Below are 19,947 nucleotides of genomic sequence, written 5' to 3' on the forward strand. Positions count from 1 at the left end.
TTGTATTTCTAGCCTCGCGGTCGGCCCGATGCCGCGACCACTGACGGACCGCCGACCGCACCAAGCGATGGCGCCGATAGCGAGGAAGCGCACAGACTTCGCGGAGTCAAAACCGTCAAACGGTGAACGCTGACGTATCCAGTGCGACAGCGCGGTACCGAAGGAGAGTGCAGTTTTCAAATTCACCTGTGAAGAAGACCGTTCAAATCCGGTGGTACCGATCGGACGGTGTGCCGCTTCGACTTGTGCGTGGCGCCCGCGAAGGCATGCACTGTGGCTCGGGGTGAGGGTGGGAGTCGGGCTGGGGCTCGAGGAGCCGTTGGCTCTGATAACGGTGCAAAGCGTGTCTTTCTCTTATCTCGCACACCTCCGTTGAGACACGGCAGGGGTGCAGAGCGCTGCCCTTGGCGCTGCCGGCGCAGGGCGGTAAGAGTGAGAGCCGTTGATGGCTTTCTGATCTGTTTCCACATCCCAAAAAAGAGGGGGAGAGACCACCGGAACCACCATCCCCCCACCGCCGGCAAACCCCCGCACCGCATCATCAAAGGCTTGTGGCCCCTACTGGTCGGGGTCCCTAGGGAGGTACTCCTCCACACACCAGAGCTCAACTAGCGTCACGGTGAAAGTCAGTTTTGTTTGGTTGTGTATGTGTGCGTTGTGCTCGTAAGCAAGGTGGAGGAAGATGGAAAATTATAAGGCAAAAACTTGGCGTCAAATACCGTGAAAATATACATAGTTTTATTTTCTTCAGCACTGTGCGTATAAAAATTCACGTTCAAACAAAAATAAAAATACGTCAACAATTTCATGGATTACAATCACGTTTCTTCCCTCTCTTCCGCTGTCTGAGTTTTGTCAAATGAGTAGGCAAAAATTCACACGATTCATTAGTGTCAAAAGGGTTGCCAACCTCGCCCCGCGCACAGGCAATACCTCAAAGGGGCTTTGTCCTGCGAGACGGTCAATCGAGGTCCAGCGTCTCAAGTCCCGAGGTTGGCAGCCCTTTCGACACGGGGGCGGGAAACACTGGAGGCGAACGCCGGCAGGCAGCCTCGACCTCAAGCGACCCGGGGCAGGCGGGTCCAGCGGCGCGACGCCCAGCACAGCAGCTGCTTGAAGGCGTCCATGTCGATGGCGTCCAGGACGCGGACGGGCCGGCGGCCCTGGGCGTCCACGCAGCCCGGCCGGCAGCCCGACTCCAGGCTCACGCAGCCGGGCACCATCTGGCCGCGCGTGCGCCAGCCGCCCAGCTCGACCGTCACGTGGCGGAGATGGTGGCGGAGCACGAGGGCGGGCCGCAGCAGCGCCGCCACCGTAAGTTGGTCGCAGCACACCCACGAGGGCCGCGCGTTGGAGGACAGCACGCGCCGGTCCGCCTCCGTCACCAGCTGCAGCGCCAGGTTGTCGCCCGACGCCACGCCGCCCTCCCTGGGCAGCACGTCCAGCCGCCAGTCCTGCCAGACACAGACAGGCATCAGTCGCGTCGCCGAACTTGTCACACCCACACTCTGAAAACCTGACAAACTATTTTAGGCCTCACAAAGCAAAGCAGCTTGTTGTAACAAAAGTATGTTTTCCTGCGCATGTGGTAACAATGCGGCGGGACGCGCGGCTCAGGACAGGAGATTTGCGGTCGAGGCCAAAAGAGAGCCAGCCGGCATCTCCCGCTTGAGGGCTCGCTGCTCGCTTGAGGGGCTTACCAGGGGGAGCGCGAGGTCGGTGCAGGTCTCCCACGGCGTCAACTGGACGGGGCACGTGGACGCCAGGCTCTCCAGCACCACGTGGGCCGCCTCGGGGTCCGTGCAGAAGTTGAACTCGGCGGCCGGGGTGGTGTTGCCGTGACCTGCGGCACAGCACGTCATCACTTTATGATATTCTTGCAAGGAAATACCAGCTTTGAAAATTGTCATCAACTGACGGCTAAAATTTATACAGAGTAGTTTCTGCGCACCGCCCATGTTCAGGTAGCTACGCACCGCGCACGTTGCCGCCCATGATGTGGACTTCCCTGAGGCTCTTCTTGAAGGCGCTGTAGGTGCGGACGGCCAGCGCGATGTTGGTGAGCGGCGCGAGACACACCAGCGTCACCTCACCTGTAAAAGCACCACCGCCGTGTTTACGGTGTCGGGGTGTCCGTCCAGCAGTCACTGTTCTTTTCCCGCCCTTTTAGCGCCTGCGAGGTAGGCCACCGGCCCGTCGCGCAACACACGGATGTGGAGACGGTGGCCTACCCCGCGCCTGGCGCTTCACAGGGGCGAGGTAGGCCACCGTCTCCACAGATGAGTGTTGCGGGACGGGCCGGTGGCCTACCTCGCAGGCGCCAAAGACGACCGGAGTCGTGTAAAGGAGCTTTCTGGCCAAAAGCAAGCGGCAGCAGCATTTTTTTTTTTACAAAAACAAAAGTTATTTGGCATTGAGTTTTATTTTTGGAATACGGTACCTTCGTTTTCACACACGAGCCGGTTGAGGGCGGCGACGGCGTTCTCCTTCTGAAGAAAGCCGTCCAGTTCGGAATCGTCTCCGGGGAAAGCCTGCTCGGATCAGAGTGGACGAATCAAGCATAAAAAACAGAAAGGTGACTCGAAAACAGCGACGGATAGAGAAGCAAATCCATACCTCGTGGTCCAGGTCGCCGAAGCCGTCCCGGCCGTGGAAGGGGTGCGAGGTGACGGGCCTGTCCGTGACCAGAGGGCCGTCGGCCCCGGCGAACACGGGAATCTGTGGCGGGAAATTTTTAAAACACAGTGCAACGCAGGGGGCAGGTCGGGGTCTGAGGTTTGGGCTTCCGGCAAGCGGCACGGCGAGGCGCAGCGCCTATCGTGGTTGCTGGCCCGCTTATCAGATGAATCCGGCTAGGCCCGCGAGCCGGCCGAGAAGAACCCGGCCAAAACTCTGGGCGCGTTTTGAGCGCCAGAGTCGCTAAGCAGGACTCGAACCGAACGTGTGACCCCACCAATGGATTCCTCGTTCGGAGGGCAATCCATTGGTGGGGTCACACGTTCGGCTTGAGTCCCATTCAGCGACTCTGGAGCTCAAAACGCGTCCGGGATTTTGACCTCCTCCGACGGTACTCACGTCTAGTCGGTTGGCGGCGCGCAGCAGCCGCAGCGTGTTGCGGCACACGTTGGCCAGTGGCGTGTTCCCCGCCACGCACGTCACCCCCAGCAGCTTCACCTCGCCCACGGCGTCCGCGGCCAGCAGCATGAGCAGGGCCAGGGCGTCGTCCGTGCCCGTGTCCACGTCCACCACCACCAGCCTGGGAAACCGCGCCGGCAAGGTTCAAGTTGTTGGTTCAAGTTGTTGCATGACGTCATGCGTTGACTGACCTGCGCTGCTGGGCCGCGCCGCTCATGTTGAGTGTGTGGAGGACGAAGGGCCGAAGCGGAGTGCCGACGCCTAGTTCCTAGTCGCCGTATATGCCTGGCAGTGCCTAGAGCGAGGGAAGGGATCAAGATAAGAGCGCTTCACGTATGTTAGGATACAAGTGGAAAACAATTCCCACTAATCAATAAACACCACTCTAAAAGTCTTCCAAAGACTATATGGCTGCGGTGTAATGAGAATTTTGCGCAGACACGCACCTTTTGATGGGAATATTTTTCTGTCGCTCCAAATAGTCGTAACTTTGTTATCAAAATCGACTAAAAGTGCAACGGACTTCTTCGAACGGGACAATCTCTTTCTCACCGGCCCCCTTATCCAGGAAGCCGAGAATATCCCTTGTCAGCTCGAACAGAATCGTTGCGAAAAGCTCCTCGTGAGCTGTTTCAAGCCACTTGCGACCTCAAAAGAGCTAAAACCGAGACGAAAATCCGCCACTTGCAGCTTATGATGACGTTTTGGGACCATTTCGTTCTCCTTGGCGCGAGATGAACGAGAGCGCCTGCAGATTCAAGGGTAGGCAACCCATCGGACAAGGCGGGCTAAATTTAAACTGCTCTGCGCAGAGTGGGGGTGGCCATTCTAAGCGATGACTTTACTAGAAATGTCGAAATTTCATCCACAAATCGTGTCCTTTCCATCCACTCAGCAGCCAGTGGTGAAGACTCGCGGGAACTTCCAGTCAAAATTGAATTCTGCAAAGGACCATCGGCGGCCGGGAAAGTGGAGGGAAGTTTCCGTTCCTCTCCGATCACTGCACATCCGGGCAGCACGGCATGGCCGCCTTGGCGCCAGAAAGCCAACCCTAACCTATCACAGGTTCCGTTTACATCCGCCATTTCCAGACGGGCCGTCGAGTATTTGCACAAGCGCTTACTCACAGAGATTAGGTGTCGGGGTAATGCCAGGGTGCGTCGACTGGGCAAGCGTGCCAAGGTCACAATTCGGTTTAAAGTTGGATACTTGACTCGCAGCCCAGGGCCGGCGATTGGCGAGCAGATGCTTCCTTTGACAGTGTTGCCAGCCAAACTCGTCAAAGTTCCCTGGGCTTCTCCGACTGGAACTGGACATTCCCTTGGAGAGTATATTTCAGACCCACTCGAGTTTTTCAACTTATTGTGATGAACTGTTTAAACAAGTGTTTCTCTATTTCTTTTTTTTTAGTAATGTGTGGGTGCGAGTGAAAAGGAAAAGTTTGCGAGGAGAATAGAAACGCAACAGCTCAACATTGTATCATGTTTATTAAGTTCGAACTTATACAGCTACTTGAATCACAGATGAAAATAAAAACAACATAAATATTGAGACACATATGAAAGGTAAAATCAGATAAAAAACAAACAAAATAATAATTTTCAAAACCCATGCTGAGGTATAAATTATCATGATTTTTAAAATGTTCTCAGGTCAGTCCAACACAGAAATGGTTACTGATGACAATTGTTCATATTGATAAAATAAGAAAAGATAAAGGGGAAGAACGAAATAGCAGTAAAAGTCAGATCTAAAATTTGATAGGCATAAACACATGACTGACAAAAATATTCCAAAACAAAAAGGATGTCAAAGTCAATTTTACAAGGAAGGCAAGTATTAAAAACTAAATTATAATGGAACTTCCTCATTGGAATCTACGCAAGTGACTTCTTGAAACTGCTACTTCCACATGTTTTTTCAAATACCCACCCCTTCCCCACCTTAAGCTTTGAGGTACCTAATGATAACTTATGATATTTACTAGACACACATGTCAGATGAGTCAACTAAAGGTACACTGACTTGCTGTACAAAATCTGACCATCACCAATTACTATGGCAGACAAAACAGTATTACAATGGTCACATAAAAATTTGTAGTTAATGGCAATAACTTTGGGTTTAAGTAACTTCCAACACAACAAAGTTTTAGGTTCCATAACTGTGATTCACAAAAACATCCAGACTTAAAAATAATAACATGATGATTCATTGAGGCATGAATAATACAATGAGTATAAGAAACACATATATAAACTTAGGGGGACATAATTGGGACAGTCATAGACAGGTGCAGGGCAGTGAGGGGCGAGCAAGTCTGACTCGAAAACAGGCAATATGGGCAGTGATTTAGCTATCATCTCGCACCACCTAATGTCTGCGCGTCAAACTCTCAGTAAATGATGGTGCTGTATACAAAACTCAAAGGACTCCGGAGTAATAAGATACAGTAACAACATAAAAACTTGCAAATCACAATATGTTAAGTAAGGGATACATAATTCTTGCTAAAAATTATACATATAGGAACATAAAGCAACAATAATCAGACCACCATTCAGGAGAGATACATTGTGTCCATTATAAAAAAATTGGGGAGCAATCATAGCAGTCATGGAACATTTAGCCGCAGCTCACACTCAGTTTGATTTAAGTGTAAAATTCAGAGTAGGCCGAAATCTCACTATGGCTTGATTCAGCAAGAAAGTTCCTACCTAAAGGCAGAGGGGCAGGAGTATTTCAATTTATTATAAGAAAGGATTTAAGACTTAATTTTAAACAGCTTTGAGCATTGATGAAAACAACCTCAGATGCCCATGATGATTGAAATCAAAATGAGCCACCAAAGTACTTTGGAAGATTCAATTGTAAGACGAATAAAAAAATTATGTAAAACACGTAAGAAGATGATTTTAAATGGCCCAATTATTTAAATTATTCTTATGATACATTTGGGAATTTTTAATACTGATTTTCATCCTCTGTTTGAAAACTGATTGCTGTATTCCACACACCTAGAAGAAATTTTATGACCATAGATCAGACATAAATGAGAAAAAGCTACTTGCTCATAAGGGAACTGGTCAAATGCAAGTGTACGAATAAGAATTTGTGCATGTGACACCAAGGACAATAGTTCAAATGACAAACTAACCATTTCTGACTTCAATAAACGCTTTTGCAACTGTTCCACAATGCCATGGCGTGTCATGACAAACATGTCATCAAGTAATGTGAACCAGTGCCATCCTGATGTAACAAACAAACACAAATTACAAAAATAAAGAATTGACACAATGCTTCTTAACTAATAAAAATACTTGTATCTAATAGTTTTGGCAAAGTATGAGTGATCAGCATGGAAACATTGATCCTTTCCAACAATAGTTGAAAAGTGTTCAAAGGAATGCTATAGAGGCCGAGCCAGCATGACTTAAATTACCAATATGGCAAGGCTATCAACAGAAGCCACCTTAATCTAAACAATAAATAAAAACACGGCATATATTACTTTGTCCTTAACACATAGAAATGATTGAAATCATAGTACAAAAGACTTGTGAGTTTATGAGACTTTGGTATTGTTTAAACTTAAACTAGAAAAAACAAGCACTACTATCTGGGCCACAAACATTTGCACACATAAATATACAGTTTTGATGAGAGGAATATCTGAGCTTCCACAGAAGTTGGCACTTCTCCAATAAGATTGAATTCAACATAAATAAATAGAAAAAGGAAAAACTTACACCACTTAACATTTGATTTAACTTCACTAAAGTACAGTATAACCATTCAATATCTTTGGAACAACACATTTCAAATCCGATGGAGAAGTGCAAAAACTAAATATTACTTCACTCACTCCCATGAAATTTTCCATTCAAACTGCACCAAGAATGGGAATAATGATGCACATTCCCACAATGAACCTGGCATACCAGTTCAGGGTAGAAAACTTGCTTTAGGAGTCACCTCAACACGTCATTCAGTCAGTGCTATTTTCAACTTCTTATCGCTATGTGCAAAAAACATTCTTAAATACTCCGCACCAACATGGCATCCTATTTACATAACAAATCTACTTAGTACTGATTCAGTTGAGTATCTTGAAACAATTTTAATACAGCTCACTACACCTATTATGTACATTATTATTAGGTACGACAAACATGCAGCACATATTCCTTTACAAATGATCTAGATTCTTTGTTTAGAAGTAAAATTACACTCACTTAAATTATGAGAAATGACAGCTGTTGTCTTGAAGTAGGCAAACAAATAGGATTCTTACGTTGAGAATGAATTAGCATGTCTCTTCCATTAAAATTAAGTAATTAACTTGTGATTAGAGTAGTCGCAATGTTACAGTCTTCAATTAACTTCTACAAGTCCATACAGGCACTTCGGAAACCTGAGGCTCAGAAAAACAGAACTGCAAAGTGACAAGAGCTGATGAGACTAGAGGGGAGGACGGTACAGGCAAAATGAAAGTTTGCTCCCAACCACACGGAAGAGATGTCTGCACAATGATTGAAAGTTCTCCTTTCAAACATCATCCTCTTCTTCTTCTTCACTTTCACCCTCCTGTCCGTACATGTCAGCTAATTTGTCAAATCGTGGCCCCCAAGCTCCTAGATAATCAAATTCTTGCTGTTCATCATCCGTGCCTGAAACATGAAATAAAATTGTGATTACTGATGCATAAATAACTAAGGCTAATGAAAGGTCCAATCTACTAAGGAAACAAAACTCTTCTTACCTGAAGCTAATGAAGAGAGGGAACCAGCTGTACTGCCGCCACCTTCGTATGCATAATTACGAAGATCATCGAATGGTGGTGCGTTCGGATCACTGTCGGCTCTCTTTTTGTGCTCTTCAATGAAAACGCCAACATTGGGATCTTGACCAAGATGAGGATCTGAAAAAATAGTTACGTGTACAGTTAAAAATTGTCAGTTGGTTTTAAAACAAAAAAAAAACAAAAAAAAACAACACCAACATCACCAACAAGTTTTTTAACTTACATGGCATTTTAGCAGTCATTGGTAATGGTCCACCGATGGGAATTTGAAGAGGCGTAATGTCAAAGGCAGTCATGTCATCCTCGCCTCCTCCCTCATCATCGTAGTTAATAATGTTCTCCCTAACGTCGTCATCCGGACCAGGATACTTAATGTGAGCTTCACGTCGTCGGTTGTAGACCACAAACACCAAAACTAATACTGCAAAATGAAAAAGAAAAGTTAAAATTGTTGTGTAATGGTCCAAAATTGTAACAATGCAAATGAAGGATGTACCAATGCGGCCAAAAGAAAAATAAGCAAGGTTGTATTTTAAACATGAAGTCAACAAATACTAAGGTAAAGCATTGAGTGAAATTACATAAAGACACACAATTTGCACTAGCTATTTGCGTCAAAACACTACATTCTTACGAATCTACAACAACAAGCAGTCATAAGATAAAATCAATTTCAAATACCCCACTGCAAGGTTTCCATGAGATAAAACTGAAGATTTAACGGCATTAGTTATTTTCTTTTTAATGGTTCTCTGCTCGTCTTACTCACCAAGAAGCAACACAGCGCAAACAAAAATAGCAATGATAAAATCAGTGGATGGCGTGATGATTCCCGACTCCAGGAGTTCCAGCTCGCAGTTGAGCCCAGTGAACCCTCGGGAACACAAGCACTCGTACCGACGGTCGTCGTCATAGTCGATGCAGGTGCCACCATTCATGCATGGCTTCCACTCCAGGCATTCATTCTCATTGACACACTGGTGGCCTTGCACTCTAAATCCAGCAGGGCAACTACAAATCAAAAATAATAAAGCAAACTTAAAACAAAAACGGCCACTAACAACTTTTTTTTTACAAGCTACACAAATAAAATAAGCAACTGAAAAAATAATCTTCCTAGGGAATTAAAAAAGAGAGGAGAGACAAACGAGATGGTGCCATAAAACTAAATTGGAGGATCATAAATAAAACTATGCCATGTAAATCATATACACACATTCACTACTCTGCTAAAAAAATAAAAATAAAAAAAAAATAGAAGGTTGCAAAATAAATCCGCTACAACAGTGGCCTGGTACTCCGAGCTGAAATAGGATGAACATACTGAGGATGACGAGAAGGCAGACAAGTATTGCTGCCAGGGCACCCATGCTCAATTTCAGAGTCTGGCCTTCCTGTACAAGTTCGCAGTTCTCGCCCCAGAATCCATCAGGGCATTCACACCGATATCGAGTGCGAGGGTCTTCGTTGAAGCAATGTCCTCCATTTTCACATGGCTTGTCAAGACATTCGTCTTTGTCCATGCAACCCTTTCCATCAGGCGACATGATGCGACCCACTCCACAGCTATAGAAACAATGCACACAATGAGGACTCTACACGCCAGAACACTTCATTGTCCTATACTGACTCATATTCAACGAAAAGATTCATTTAACCCAGGGTCTCTAAGAGATAAAATGAAACTCTAACATTTCTTTGATCCTTTCTTATTCATGACTTTAACAATCTCATTCACTTCTCATTCATAATAAGGGAAAATTTGAGAAGAGCAAATCACAGAAACTATCATACCGATATATGGTCCCCATCAGGTACACACAGCACAGCTCAGAGAGTAGAGAACAGTACTGCTCTGACCACACTGACACACACAGTGAGCACAGAGCAGACTTGTGTTTTGGAAGAGGCTCAGGAAGGAGTGGGAGGTGGAAAAGAGGCCGGGATGGAAGACCGCGCCGGGAGGGGGAGGGGGAGGGGACCGGAGGCAGGATGGGAGGAGATGACATCCTGTCTTGCTCAACTGGCCATCCTAGAGATACATGGTGATCCCAAAAAATTCTTGCCGTTTTAAAATAAACTTGACTGAGAAAGGGGACCTGGGTAACCTACATAATACAGTCAGTCTGGGTAATAATCAAACGAGATCATCACATCACCTGGATGCCAACTGAGGGGGAACAGAAAGTCATTCCCCATTCACAACTCTTCCACAATCCAATTTTGTTCCCTTTATACAGGGGTCAGAAAACTCCTGGATCACTATTGGGAAATGCGAGAGGGCAAGAGGGAGCGGGAAGAGAGGGGAAGTTGGGAGGGGGGAAGGCCCTACTACTTGCAGTCCGGGCGCCGCGGGCTCCGGGCACCACACCTTGTCACAGTGTATGCACACAGCATGCTCGAGTGCCCCGCAGGAAGCACTTAAGAGCGGCGCGGCGCCCGGCGGTCTGGCTGCCCGTCTGACTGCCTGACTGCCTGTTTCTCTCTCTCTCCCTCCCTCCGTCCGCGGCTCTTCTGAACTGCCTACCGTTCTTTGTGCCGTACTTCCACCACGCCCGCGGCCCGCGGTTCCAGGATGAATTAGGTCAAAGGAAGGCAAAGTTGGTACTCACGTGCATTCATACTCGTTCCACAGGTCCACACACTCGAACGGATCGGGGCAGATTACATTGGCACATGGGTTGTTGGATGGGCAATTGCGCTCCAGGTTTCGTGCCATAGTGGCCTGTCCCCACTGAGTCCCATTCATTCCAGGTGGCAGAGGCAGATGCTTGCCTTCCAGCCGAATGTCATCAAGGCAACCTGTTGGTTCCAATAGCGTGAGTAAATTACATAGGCAAAGGCAAAATCCAAAATAAGTTTGAAAATCTAAAAAAAATATTTAACATCCGGAATAATTAAAAAAGTCCAAAATATTGCTCATCTTACCCTTCTGGAAGTCTGAGTAAACCTCAAATGTTCGCACACCAGTGTACTCGGCCTTTCCACCGGCATAAACACCCTCTTGCTTGTCCACAATGAGCCACTGGTGACCACTGAAAGTGAAGGTCTCATTGTACCGCCGCCCTTCACCACCATCCAGCTCCAGGAATGCTGCTGAGCCGTAGCGATGGACACGAATGGTGTGCCATTGGCCATCATCCACATACATTGCGGCAAGCCACAAATCTTTTTCCTCTGTACGAATGCTATTCAGGTTGAACTTGAAGTGGAGTTTCCGGTCTTTGATCTACAACAATGTTAATACACAATCAAGTTAACTACAAGAGAGAGCAAAGAGATCTTCTGAGATGTCAGAGAAAAATAGGCTGAAAGCTTACCTCAAGGATTCCATATTCACGGTTGTGCTGATCGCTGACACGGAACAGCTCACCGTTTTGCTCCCTTGTGCGGAAGCGCAGTTGGATGGAAGTGGAATACTTGTCAGGGTCAAAGGAGAGCGCGTATTTGACATAACTCTGCGGTTTGAATGTGGTGGGGACTGTGGGGACAGAGCAAGATGGACCAGTCCAGCCAGGCAGGCATTGGCAGCGGGCCTCAGTCATACTGCCAGTGCAAGTGCCGTGTTCCCAACAACGGAATGTGAGATCAGATTGGGCGCAGAGTTCCTCAGTCTGAGGGCAACCAGCAACTGTATTTCTGGAAAGACCAGGATGGGCTAGATCGTACAGCTGGAATGTAGATAGAAAGAAAACCAATGAGTCACTCAAAAAGCAAGTAAACAGCAGTGTCAAAACAATTTAAAACAAACAAACAAACAATGAAACAGTAGGAAAGAAAAATAGATTACCTTGCTATTGTGGAAAATATTCCTAATGCAACCATCAAAGCTTTTACCAAAGGGCTTGTACTGCCAATGATATGCTGACGGTTCAAATTCATCCACATAAAATCCACCTATTTGAAGAGGTGCATTAACATTCAGGTACTCATTGAATGCAGGGATAGTTCCACTGGCGTGACATGAGGAATCATCAAACATTGGCGGGGATCCATTCTCTGATTCATCAATATCCGCTCCCTTGCAGAAGTCCACAACTAATCTGACAGTCTATGTTAAAAGAGTAAAAAAATTCCATTAATAATTAAAATAATACTATTTGAAAAAAAAATTACATTTCATCGCAATTCTGCACAGTAATTGTTCATTGGAGAAAAAAAAGTGACATTTACCTCTGTGTCCCAGAAAATGTCAATACGATGCCATTCTCCATCATCTAAAGTGTGTTTTGGTTTTACTTTAAGCTCCAAGGTGCCGGAGCCAAAGTCGATGAGAAGCCTTGGGTGTCCTTTGTCCAACTCAAGTGAGATAAAATCTGAAATTTTTTTTAAAGAAGTTAGAAACATTGTACAGTCGTACATAATTAGGTGTTTAATGATGACAAGTATCACAAAATATTTATTAGAATTTCTTTGAATAAAATCCAAGTACAAACCTGAAATTAGTACTTCCTCAGGTTCTGGGGGTACTATGGGACCATTGTAAAGAAGTGTACCATCTCCAACACGGGTGGCAAATTCAAGACTAAGATGTGAAGAGTCACAGAGCTCTAGAGGTGGGTACCAGGCCCATCCATTTCCACGGAAACTCCTGGCAGTTTGTTGGCAGCGAGGACCACTGTATCCACTTGGACATGAGCATCTACAAAAGATACAAAATGTTGAAGAAACGAGCATAAAACAAAAAGATGAAAGGAGAAAACAAAGTGATCTATTCAATACTTACGTCACACCATTCCTTCCTTCTTGACATCGGCCTCCATTGTGGCACGGACTATTTCTGCAAGATTCTTCTTTACTAAAGTTGCGAGCCCCACATGTACACTCAGGAATGATGTCCACTCGAACACCAACCAATGCTGTTTTGTTTGCATTGACCATGTATGGAAGGTTACTGATTTCCATTTGATTGGTGCAGGAACCTTCACAATTTTGGTTCTCATAGAGACATTCATCAATGCCAACCATTGTGATATTAATTCCAACTTCTTTCTCAATCTTCAGGTAAAAAAATGAAAGAGAATATTAGAAACATATAAAAAACAAATTACAGTAAACAAGTTTAACAATATTTTGGCTGTTTATATTTTACACTGACCTCTTCTCTCTTCATTAGGACTAAACCATTCAGTCTGACTGGTTTGTAGTACGGTGATCCATGGGCCGCAAAGCGGATGTCAGTGAGAGGGGGATTCCTGCGTCTTAGTTGAACACTGAACACATCTACATTCTCCCGGTCGATGTGAAGTAAATCAGCTAGCTTTTCTCTGAATTTATCGGCCTTGCTTCTCATAACACCTTGAGTCTATAAATTAAAAACAAATTTATAAGAGTTTTTTTCAAAGGAAAAAAATGCAACAAATGCAACAAACCCACTGTACTTACTCTGTAATCCCAGACGCGTATGAAATCTTCATCTGATATACCAGATATTCTAATTGATCCCGAGTTGATCACAGCTTCATGGGGAATTTCCCTAACAGTAACTGTGACATTGGCAGGCACATCTGTCTGGGTGTGTTTTCTATCAAATACTTTGAACCTTAGATGATATTTTCCGTCTCGAGTGCCATGCTTCATAGTTATCATGCCAGTGTGTTCATTGAGCTTGAAATTTGGATGTTCAATTGATTCCCAATAGAACATCTTATCAGGTAGATCCCAGTCGTCAAGATCATAGACATAAACTCTACCAATCTCAGTGTCTGGAGCTTGACCCTGTAATAAACACAAGCAATGAACATGATCAATAGAATCAATGCAAAAATATTTCCAAAATGATCTGTGAAGCTGATAAAAATGATAAAAGTGAGTTACATACCATGTAGTTGTAAACGAATATCTCCTTTGAACCAGATTGCATCTTGTTGTCATTTACATCACCGATAATGACCGTCAAGGTGCTTGTTCCAGACATGGCAGGGTTACCAGAATCCTTGATCACAATGGGGATGAGGTATTCTTTCTGCTGTTCACGATCAAATGAACGGAGGGATGACACAACTGCCATACCATCTCCATTGGCACCCTCTGCAAAAATTAAAATAAATGTTAGCACAGGTTTGAAAGGAAAAATACAACGAATGTAAACAAAAGAGACGTACTTTGATCATGTTCCACTTTGAAAGACGCCCTAATAACATCATCTGCTGCAGGATCCATGCGGAAAATAAATGGAGGCCCATTGCTCTTGGAGCGATCATCGTCATCAGTGGCAAGAACTTCAACAACAGTGCGAGCTGATGTGTGTTCTGGCAGAACAGGCCTGTAGTCCTTGAGGAATGTTGGGGCATTGTCGTTAATGTCTTCGACAATGACAGTGAGAGTGGCTGTAGCCGTCTTAGGGGGTACACCATCGTCAATGGCCAGAATCTTGACCTGGTGCCGAGGAGTTTCCTCTCTGTCAAGAGATCTCTGGATGTTAACTTGGCCCTCCGGACTAATGGAGAATTGTCGCCTGCGGTCTGAGGACCGGTCAATGGCATACGTCACGTGGCTCTTTCCGCCTTGATCTGGATCAGTGGCCTTGAAGCTTTCCAAGCTTTTTCCGATTTCGGCATTCTCAAAGACTCGGACCTCAATGTTGGGCCGGTCGAACTGGGGCTTGTTGTCATTGATGTCTCGCAGCCTCACAACCACCCAGCAATAGGCCACGTGGTACTTGTCGTTGTCGTTGTCCTCCCCTTTGTCGTTGACCTGGATCTTGAAGCGGAACCCGTTGCTCTGCAGAGGGTCCTCGTAGTCCAGCGGCTGGACGATCTTGAGCGAGCCAGTGCCGTCGTTGTTGCGCACCATGGTGAACTTGTCGGCGCCCAGGCCGGAGTTCTCGATCACCTTGTACTGGAACTTGTTGGTCTCGTCCTCGTCGTGCACCGTCACCGTCAGGATGGGCATGTCGGGCAGCGTGGTGCCGTCCGTCTCGTCCACCTCGGTGCACCACTCGTCCTTGGTGAACTTGGGCGGCATGTCGTTGATGTCCTTGACGCGTATGGACGCCGTCCCCGTGCCCTTTAACCCCCCGCCGTCTATAGCCACCACTTGTATCGAGTACTCGGGCGTCCGCTCCCGGTCCAGGCAGCACACGGCCGTCTTGATGACGCCGGTGTCGGGCTCGATGTCGAAGATGGGCGACCCGGTCTCCTCCTCGATCACGTTCTTCTCGATGGAGTAGGTGAGCTTGGCGTTGGTGCCCTCCTGGGGGTCGTCGTAGTCCACGGCCGTCATGGTCATCACCACCATGCCTGCAGAGGGAGGAAGTCCGGTCAGTCTCACCCCAGCGCGCAGTCCCGAGGGACTCGGACGGGCCAAGAGAAGTCACGACTCACCTGCGGTGCCGTTCTCCGTGACGTTGCCGAAGTACACGCCCTGCGGGAAGGCCGGGTTGTTGTCGTTGATGTCCTTGAGGTTGACCTGCACGTCGGTGTAGCCCACCAGGCCCTCGCCGCCCTCGTCCTGGGCGAACACCGTGAAGCGCCACTGCGCGCGGCCGTTGGGCTGGTCGCGGTCAAGAGGCTGCGGCACAAGAAGAGCAGGGAGGTCAGCACAGCGTCGCCGCGTCGCAGAGAGGAAAGGTCGCTTCACAGTAGCGCGGCGCAGTGCGCAGCTGTCGCCCAAACCACCCCGCCAGCCCCGCCAGCCCCGCCCCCTGGGCCCTGCCGAGGGTCCTGGGACTCGTCCCGGGTCTCAGATCGGGACCTCTTCCCTTCCATCCCCATCTCGCCGGTGCAGCGAGGGAGAGAGAGCACTCCATCCATCCAACCGCAAGAGATTGCCCGGCCACCGCCAAGACCACCGAGAGCCCCGCAGAGTGGCGGGGAGGGGACTCGAGTCTGTCTCGAGGCGCGCGAGCGAACGCGAACAGCGAATGCAAGTCGAGAGGACGACAGACGGGGCGAGGCACGCCCGGTGCTGTCTCTCTCGCACCCCGACGCAGAGCCCCGCGAGTGCGACAGAGACAGAGCGACGAGTCGCACGGCGGCAGCGCGGCAGGGCGCAGCGGGGTCGGCCCAAAGTGGCGAGGGGCAGGGCAAGGACTGCGAAGGGCCGGAAGGGAAGCGTGGAGGGGGGTAAATTGGGACACAAACGCAGCCGCGCCCTCCTGAGCCGTCGCCTAGGCGAGGCTGGGCGAGGCGGCAGCGGTGGCAGCTCCAAAGGCGTGCCACGGGCGTGCCTGGGGCGTGCCCGGGGCGTGCCGGGGACACGACAGAGCGTCCTGCCGCGCCGTGGCGGAGCAGAGCGCTTGGGCGAAAAGGGCTTCGCCCCGCCCCGCCTCATTTAAATCCCCGCGCCGCCGTGTCCTTGGGACGCGGAAGAGACAGGGCAGGCGCCGCCACTAAAACTTGCCGACACTTTTTTACGACTTCGCTCTGTGCCTTGCAGTGCCGTGAGTGCTGCAGTGTGCCGCCGCTCCGCGGCCCGCGGCCGCTGCCCTGCTGCGCTTCCATCCCGGACCGTCCCGGACGTCGCGCGTGGGCGGGCGGACAGAGTCCGGCAGGTCGCTCCGTCTCGCTCACACTCGCGGGGCGGGCCGAGCGCCGCCAGGGCGTGCGAGTGAGACTGACCCACTGTTCGGATGCGGCCTGCAGCAGACACCGTGGGCCGGGCGAATCATAACGCGACACAGCGCGCCGAGCGATGAGTGGTGGGACGAATGCAGGGGAAAGGGGGGGGGGGGAGGAGGAGGATCAGGCAGAGGATCAAGGAGGGGAAGGGAGGGGGCAAGACAAATGGTCCACTGCGGGACAGGCTACTGGCTACTGCCACCACTGGGCCGCTCGCCGGACACTCCGATACCGTTATTTATTAGGGACATTTATACATATACGTTGACACCCTGTCTACTCCCTCCTCCCCCCTCCCCCTCCCCTCTTGCCGGCGTGGCGGCCGCAAGTCCTCGTGTCAGGAGGGATCGCACATTTCAAATCTAAAATCCAATAGCGAATGCAACACCCGCGCTCGATGCCCCCCCCCCCCTTTCCCCGGCCGCTCTCTGCTCTTGCCGCATTTCGTGCCAGTCGGCGTCCTCTCTATCTATCTGCATATGCACACTGACACACGCACACACACACACACGAACGCGAACGCTCGACATTTACAGTGCGAGCAGGAACAGGGCGATGCAAATACGCTCGGCGCGAGCTCTGATTTCTTGCCTCGCCGATCTGCTCCAAATGAATAGTAAACAAAAAAGAGAGAGAGAGAGAGAGAGAGAGAGAAAAACGAAACAAAAACAGAGCAGCCCGGCGAATGAAATAAATAAATATATCTATATATATTTACAGAGGAGGGAGGGGGAGAGGGAGAGAGAGAGAGAGAGAGAGAGAGAGAGAGAGAGAGAGAGAGAGAGAGAGAGAGAGAGAGAGAGAGAGAGAGAGAGAGAGAGAGAGAGAGCCACGCCCTTGTTCCCTTTAACCCGCTTGTTTCCAATATGCGGCTGAAGGGCTGCGAGGCAGGAGTGGCGGCCCTCAGCCCTCGGCCCTTTGCAGTGTGGGGAACACGATCGGACAACACGCCTCGACATGGTGGCGCCGCGGTACCTGCAACGCGCTCTTTCCGAAGAGCGTTTCCTCGCTCCGTCTCTCTCGCACCCACACGCAACGCCCCACGAGTGCGAGAGAGACGGAGCGACGAAAACGACTCTCGGAATCAGTCCGCCGCGTGGAGCTACGACGCACCGGCTGTCCGGCCCCCTCCCCACCGCCGCACCCTTCCGGCTGCCCTGCGTCGGAAAACGAGCGAAAAATAATTTAACCAAGAGTTCCCTCCCGGGGCGGGGCGGCTTTTAAGCTCCCAGCAGAGCACTACGAAGCGGCCGGCGCCGGCGGGCTGATGCCGAGTGGTGGATCCCGTCGCTCTGTCTCTCTCGCACCCAGCGGCACGCTCCACGAGTGCGAGAGAGAGCTTCCCACCGCCCGCCCGCCCTCCGAGTCACAAAGCAGGCAGGCAGCAGCCGGCACGCCGGGACGCTGACCCAGCGAACCACTGCGAGCCCTGCCCCGGCCCTGGCCCGGCCGGCGCTCAGAGAAAGAACCAAAGAACACACCCAGCTGGAGGTTTTCAATGTTAATGTTCGGCCGGCATCCCTAATGCAGTGCAGTCCACTGTCCCGTGAAGTTGGGGTGCAGCGGCAGGGGCGGATTCAGCGACGACTGGGGGAGAGAGTCGGCCCGCTCACGCCCCCGCTTCACGGTAAGCGGTGGAGCGCCGAGCCGAACATCAAAGTGAATGATTCCGGCCATCCGGGAATGCCGCTGCCAGTGCCGTGGCCCATGGCGTGGCTGCGACCGGCACTCTGATTGCGCGGTTTGTTTCCGCGTCGCATTTTTCATCCTCGTCGTTTTTCCTGCCTTCCCCCTCCCCTCCCCCAAACGATTGGTTCTAATTGTCGGAAGCGTTCGCTTCTCTGCGAGATTGCCTCACATCAGGAGGGCGGCGAGCTCGGACTAGGTCAAACTGGGAACCGGGACGAAACGACTCCTCCGAGCGGCGGGAGCGCCTGCGAAGTCGAGGGTAGGCAGGCCCGGCCGACGCGGCCGCGCGCTGTGCTGCCTACCCCGGAGTTCACAGGCGCTACCGACAACACACCGACGGAGTGGAACTGCTGCGGAACCGAGCGGCCCCCGCGGTCGCCGAACCCTTTAGGGGGCGGGGGGGAGGGGAGGGGGGGGGGGGGTTGAAGAGAAAGGGTTGAGGGCTCCGGCGCACAGATGGCGCTGCGCGTGTAACAAGTGGCGCGCTGCACGATACAGCTGCCGCGGTTTAAATACCCAGTTAAAAAGAAAAAAAAAACCCTTTTCGAGAGAGAAGAAATTCATCAGCGGAAGCTTTTAACGCTGACGGCGCGCGCGCTGCGCTGGTGCGCTCAAAACACGGTCTGGAGGGGGGGGGAGAGGAGCGCGGTAAAAAGTTGTACGGGGAGAATGAAAGGATTACAGCGGATCCTTCGTGGAATTTCTTTTCTTACTGGGGCCGGAACACCGACTTTTGACAGAAACCCGTGAAAAAAAATCTAAACGAAGGCTGACGCTGAACTTTCAACACCAATATTTTGAACACGAGGTCAATGTCAGTTTCAATTTCCGGATTTTCGCTGTCTACTTTTTGGTTTCTTTCACAGCCCTGGGTGTTGCGGGGAAACCGGTTTCGGAGGCCGCCTTCTCGTTTCCGTTTAAAAAGAAAACACCCTCCCCTCCCCGGCAGTGGGGGCGCGGAGAGACTGCTGGTCGGCCGCACTGGAAGGCACTGGAAGGGGAGGGGGTCCTTCAACACCTTTGCGGCTTCCCGGGCCCATCCCAGCAAGGCCGGCCGGCCGGTTCCGAAGGCTAGCCCCGTCGCTCTGTCTCTGTCGCACCCGTGGGGGGCGTCCCGCGGGCGTGCGAGAGAGACAGAGCGACAAGGCCTGCCGCCGCCTGCCGGCCCAGGGGAAGGGCGTTATCACTGATAACGCACGCCCCGCTGCCCCGGTCCTGGTGGGCCCTGGCTGCTTGCGGACGCCCAGGCCGACCCACCCAGGCCAAGGGCAACGCAAGGACCGGCCGGGGGGCCGGGGGGCCGGGGGGCGCTGTCTACCAAGAAGCAATCTCATTTCGCGGCGTGCGTCCAGGAGCCCCGCGCCTCACCGCCACTGACCAGCGAGAGAGAGAGAGAGAGAGAGAGAGAGAGAGAGAGACAACACCAGCCCCGTTCGGAATCAGCCTGCTGCGCTGCCCCTCTGCCTTGCTCCCTGCACGCCCCCCCCCCCCCCCCCCCCCCGGTCGCCGCGCCGTGGCAGGTCGGGACCGTTGTTTCTATCAGGCACAAAGTGATCGGCCCCGGGGACCCATCGCCCCGGCCTCGGCCCCGGCCGGCCGCTGCCAACTGCCTCCCCTCCCCCCTCCCACACCCCGCACGCCTCCATCCGTGCGGCCACCGAGGTGGACCGCGTGGCAACGGTCATGGAGTCCGGAACGAGTACACCGAATTGAAAAAAAAAGAGGCGACACAAACAAAAGGAACAGCCTCCGTAC

The 19,947-nt window shown here is 50.5% G+C and overlaps 2 protein-coding genes across 2 annotated transcripts in view; both read right to left on the reverse strand.

The window, feature by feature from the left end:
• Positions 1-705: 705 nt before the first annotated feature.
• Positions 706-4,408, reverse strand: LOC117646714 (uncharacterized protein C1683.06c-like). The gene is made up of 8 exons (XM_034387845.1): positions 4,263-4,408; positions 3,327-3,430; positions 3,076-3,256; positions 2,617-2,718; positions 2,441-2,531; positions 1,977-2,093; positions 1,701-1,843; positions 706-1,454 (listed from the first exon to the last, which is right to left on the reverse strand). Exons 2-8 carry the CDS (start codon positions 3,350-3,352, stop codon positions 1,059-1,061), a joined length of 1,056 nt encoding a protein of 351 aa, XP_034243736.1. The 5' UTR covers positions 3,353-3,430; positions 4,263-4,408; the 3' UTR covers positions 706-1,058.
• A 195-nt stretch (positions 4,409-4,603) lies between these two features.
• The window catches only part of LOC117646713 (neural-cadherin-like), an 85,392-nt gene continuing 70,048 nt past the window's right edge, over positions 4,604-19,947 (reverse strand). The window contains exons 6-21 of the mRNA XM_034387844.1: positions 15,268-15,454; positions 14,047-15,183; positions 13,764-13,972; positions 13,328-13,660; positions 13,041-13,247; positions 12,669-12,940; positions 12,379-12,584; positions 12,116-12,258; positions 11,733-11,993; positions 11,263-11,613; positions 10,871-11,171; positions 10,555-10,744; positions 9,267-9,508; positions 8,166-8,363; positions 7,901-8,059; positions 4,604-7,808 (exon numbers count right to left, since the gene is read on the reverse strand). Of these exons, the coding sequence (XP_034243735.1) occupies positions 7,687-7,808; positions 7,901-8,059; positions 8,166-8,363; positions 9,267-9,508; positions 10,555-10,744; positions 10,871-11,171; positions 11,263-11,613; positions 11,733-11,993; positions 12,116-12,258; positions 12,379-12,584; positions 12,669-12,940; positions 13,041-13,247; positions 13,328-13,660; positions 13,764-13,972; positions 14,047-15,183; positions 15,268-15,454 (4,518 nt within the window). The 3' untranslated portion in view covers positions 4,604-7,686. The remainder of the gene's footprint in view (positions 7,809-7,900; positions 8,060-8,165; positions 8,364-9,266; positions 9,509-10,554; positions 10,745-10,870; positions 11,172-11,262; positions 11,614-11,732; positions 11,994-12,115; positions 12,259-12,378; positions 12,585-12,668; positions 12,941-13,040; positions 13,248-13,327; positions 13,661-13,763; positions 13,973-14,046; positions 15,184-15,267; positions 15,455-19,947) is intronic.

This window comes from Thrips palmi, unplaced genomic scaffold (assembly GCF_012932325.1).
Source record: "Thrips palmi isolate BJ-2018 unplaced genomic scaffold, TpBJ-2018v1 HiC_scaffold_2, whole genome shotgun sequence".
Taxonomy (NCBI): domain Eukaryota; kingdom Metazoa; phylum Arthropoda; class Insecta; order Thysanoptera; family Thripidae; genus Thrips; species Thrips palmi.